This window comes from Gavialis gangeticus, unplaced genomic scaffold, assembly GCF_001723915.1.
Source record: "Gavialis gangeticus isolate Ggan-Ray unplaced genomic scaffold, GavGan_comp1, whole genome shotgun sequence".
In the NCBI taxonomy this organism is placed as follows: domain Eukaryota; kingdom Metazoa; phylum Chordata; order Crocodylia; family Gavialidae; genus Gavialis; species Gavialis gangeticus.
In genome coordinates, this window is record NW_017728969.1 from 86,138 (window position 1) to 86,344 (window position 207).

The 207-nt window shown below is 70.5% G+C and overlaps 1 protein-coding gene across 1 annotated transcript in view; it reads left to right on the forward strand.

Annotated features, from left to right (window-relative positions):
• STAC3 (SH3 and cysteine rich domain 3) overlaps positions 1 to 207 on the forward strand; it is a 16,326-nt gene that overhangs the window by 8,634 nt on the left and 7,485 nt on the right. The window contains exon 5 of the mRNA XM_019504679.1: positions 73 to 123. Coding sequence (XP_019360224.1) covers positions 73 to 123 — 51 coding nt within the window. The remainder of the gene's footprint in view (positions 1 to 72; positions 124 to 207) is intronic.

Below are 207 nucleotides of genomic sequence, written 5' to 3' on the forward strand. Positions count from 1 at the left end.
TGCCCCAACTGCCCCAGGGCTGGGCTAGGGGCAGCCAGGACCTAACTGACCCCCACCTCCCCGGTGCCCCAGGGAACCCTGAGGGCGACAAGAAGGCAGAAAAGAGCGCCCCTGACGACAAGGTACCGTCCCTGTGAGCTGGGGGGCGGGCCTGGAGGGACCCCTGTGCCCCCAGCCCAGCCCCGACCTTCTGGCCTTGCCCCCCCA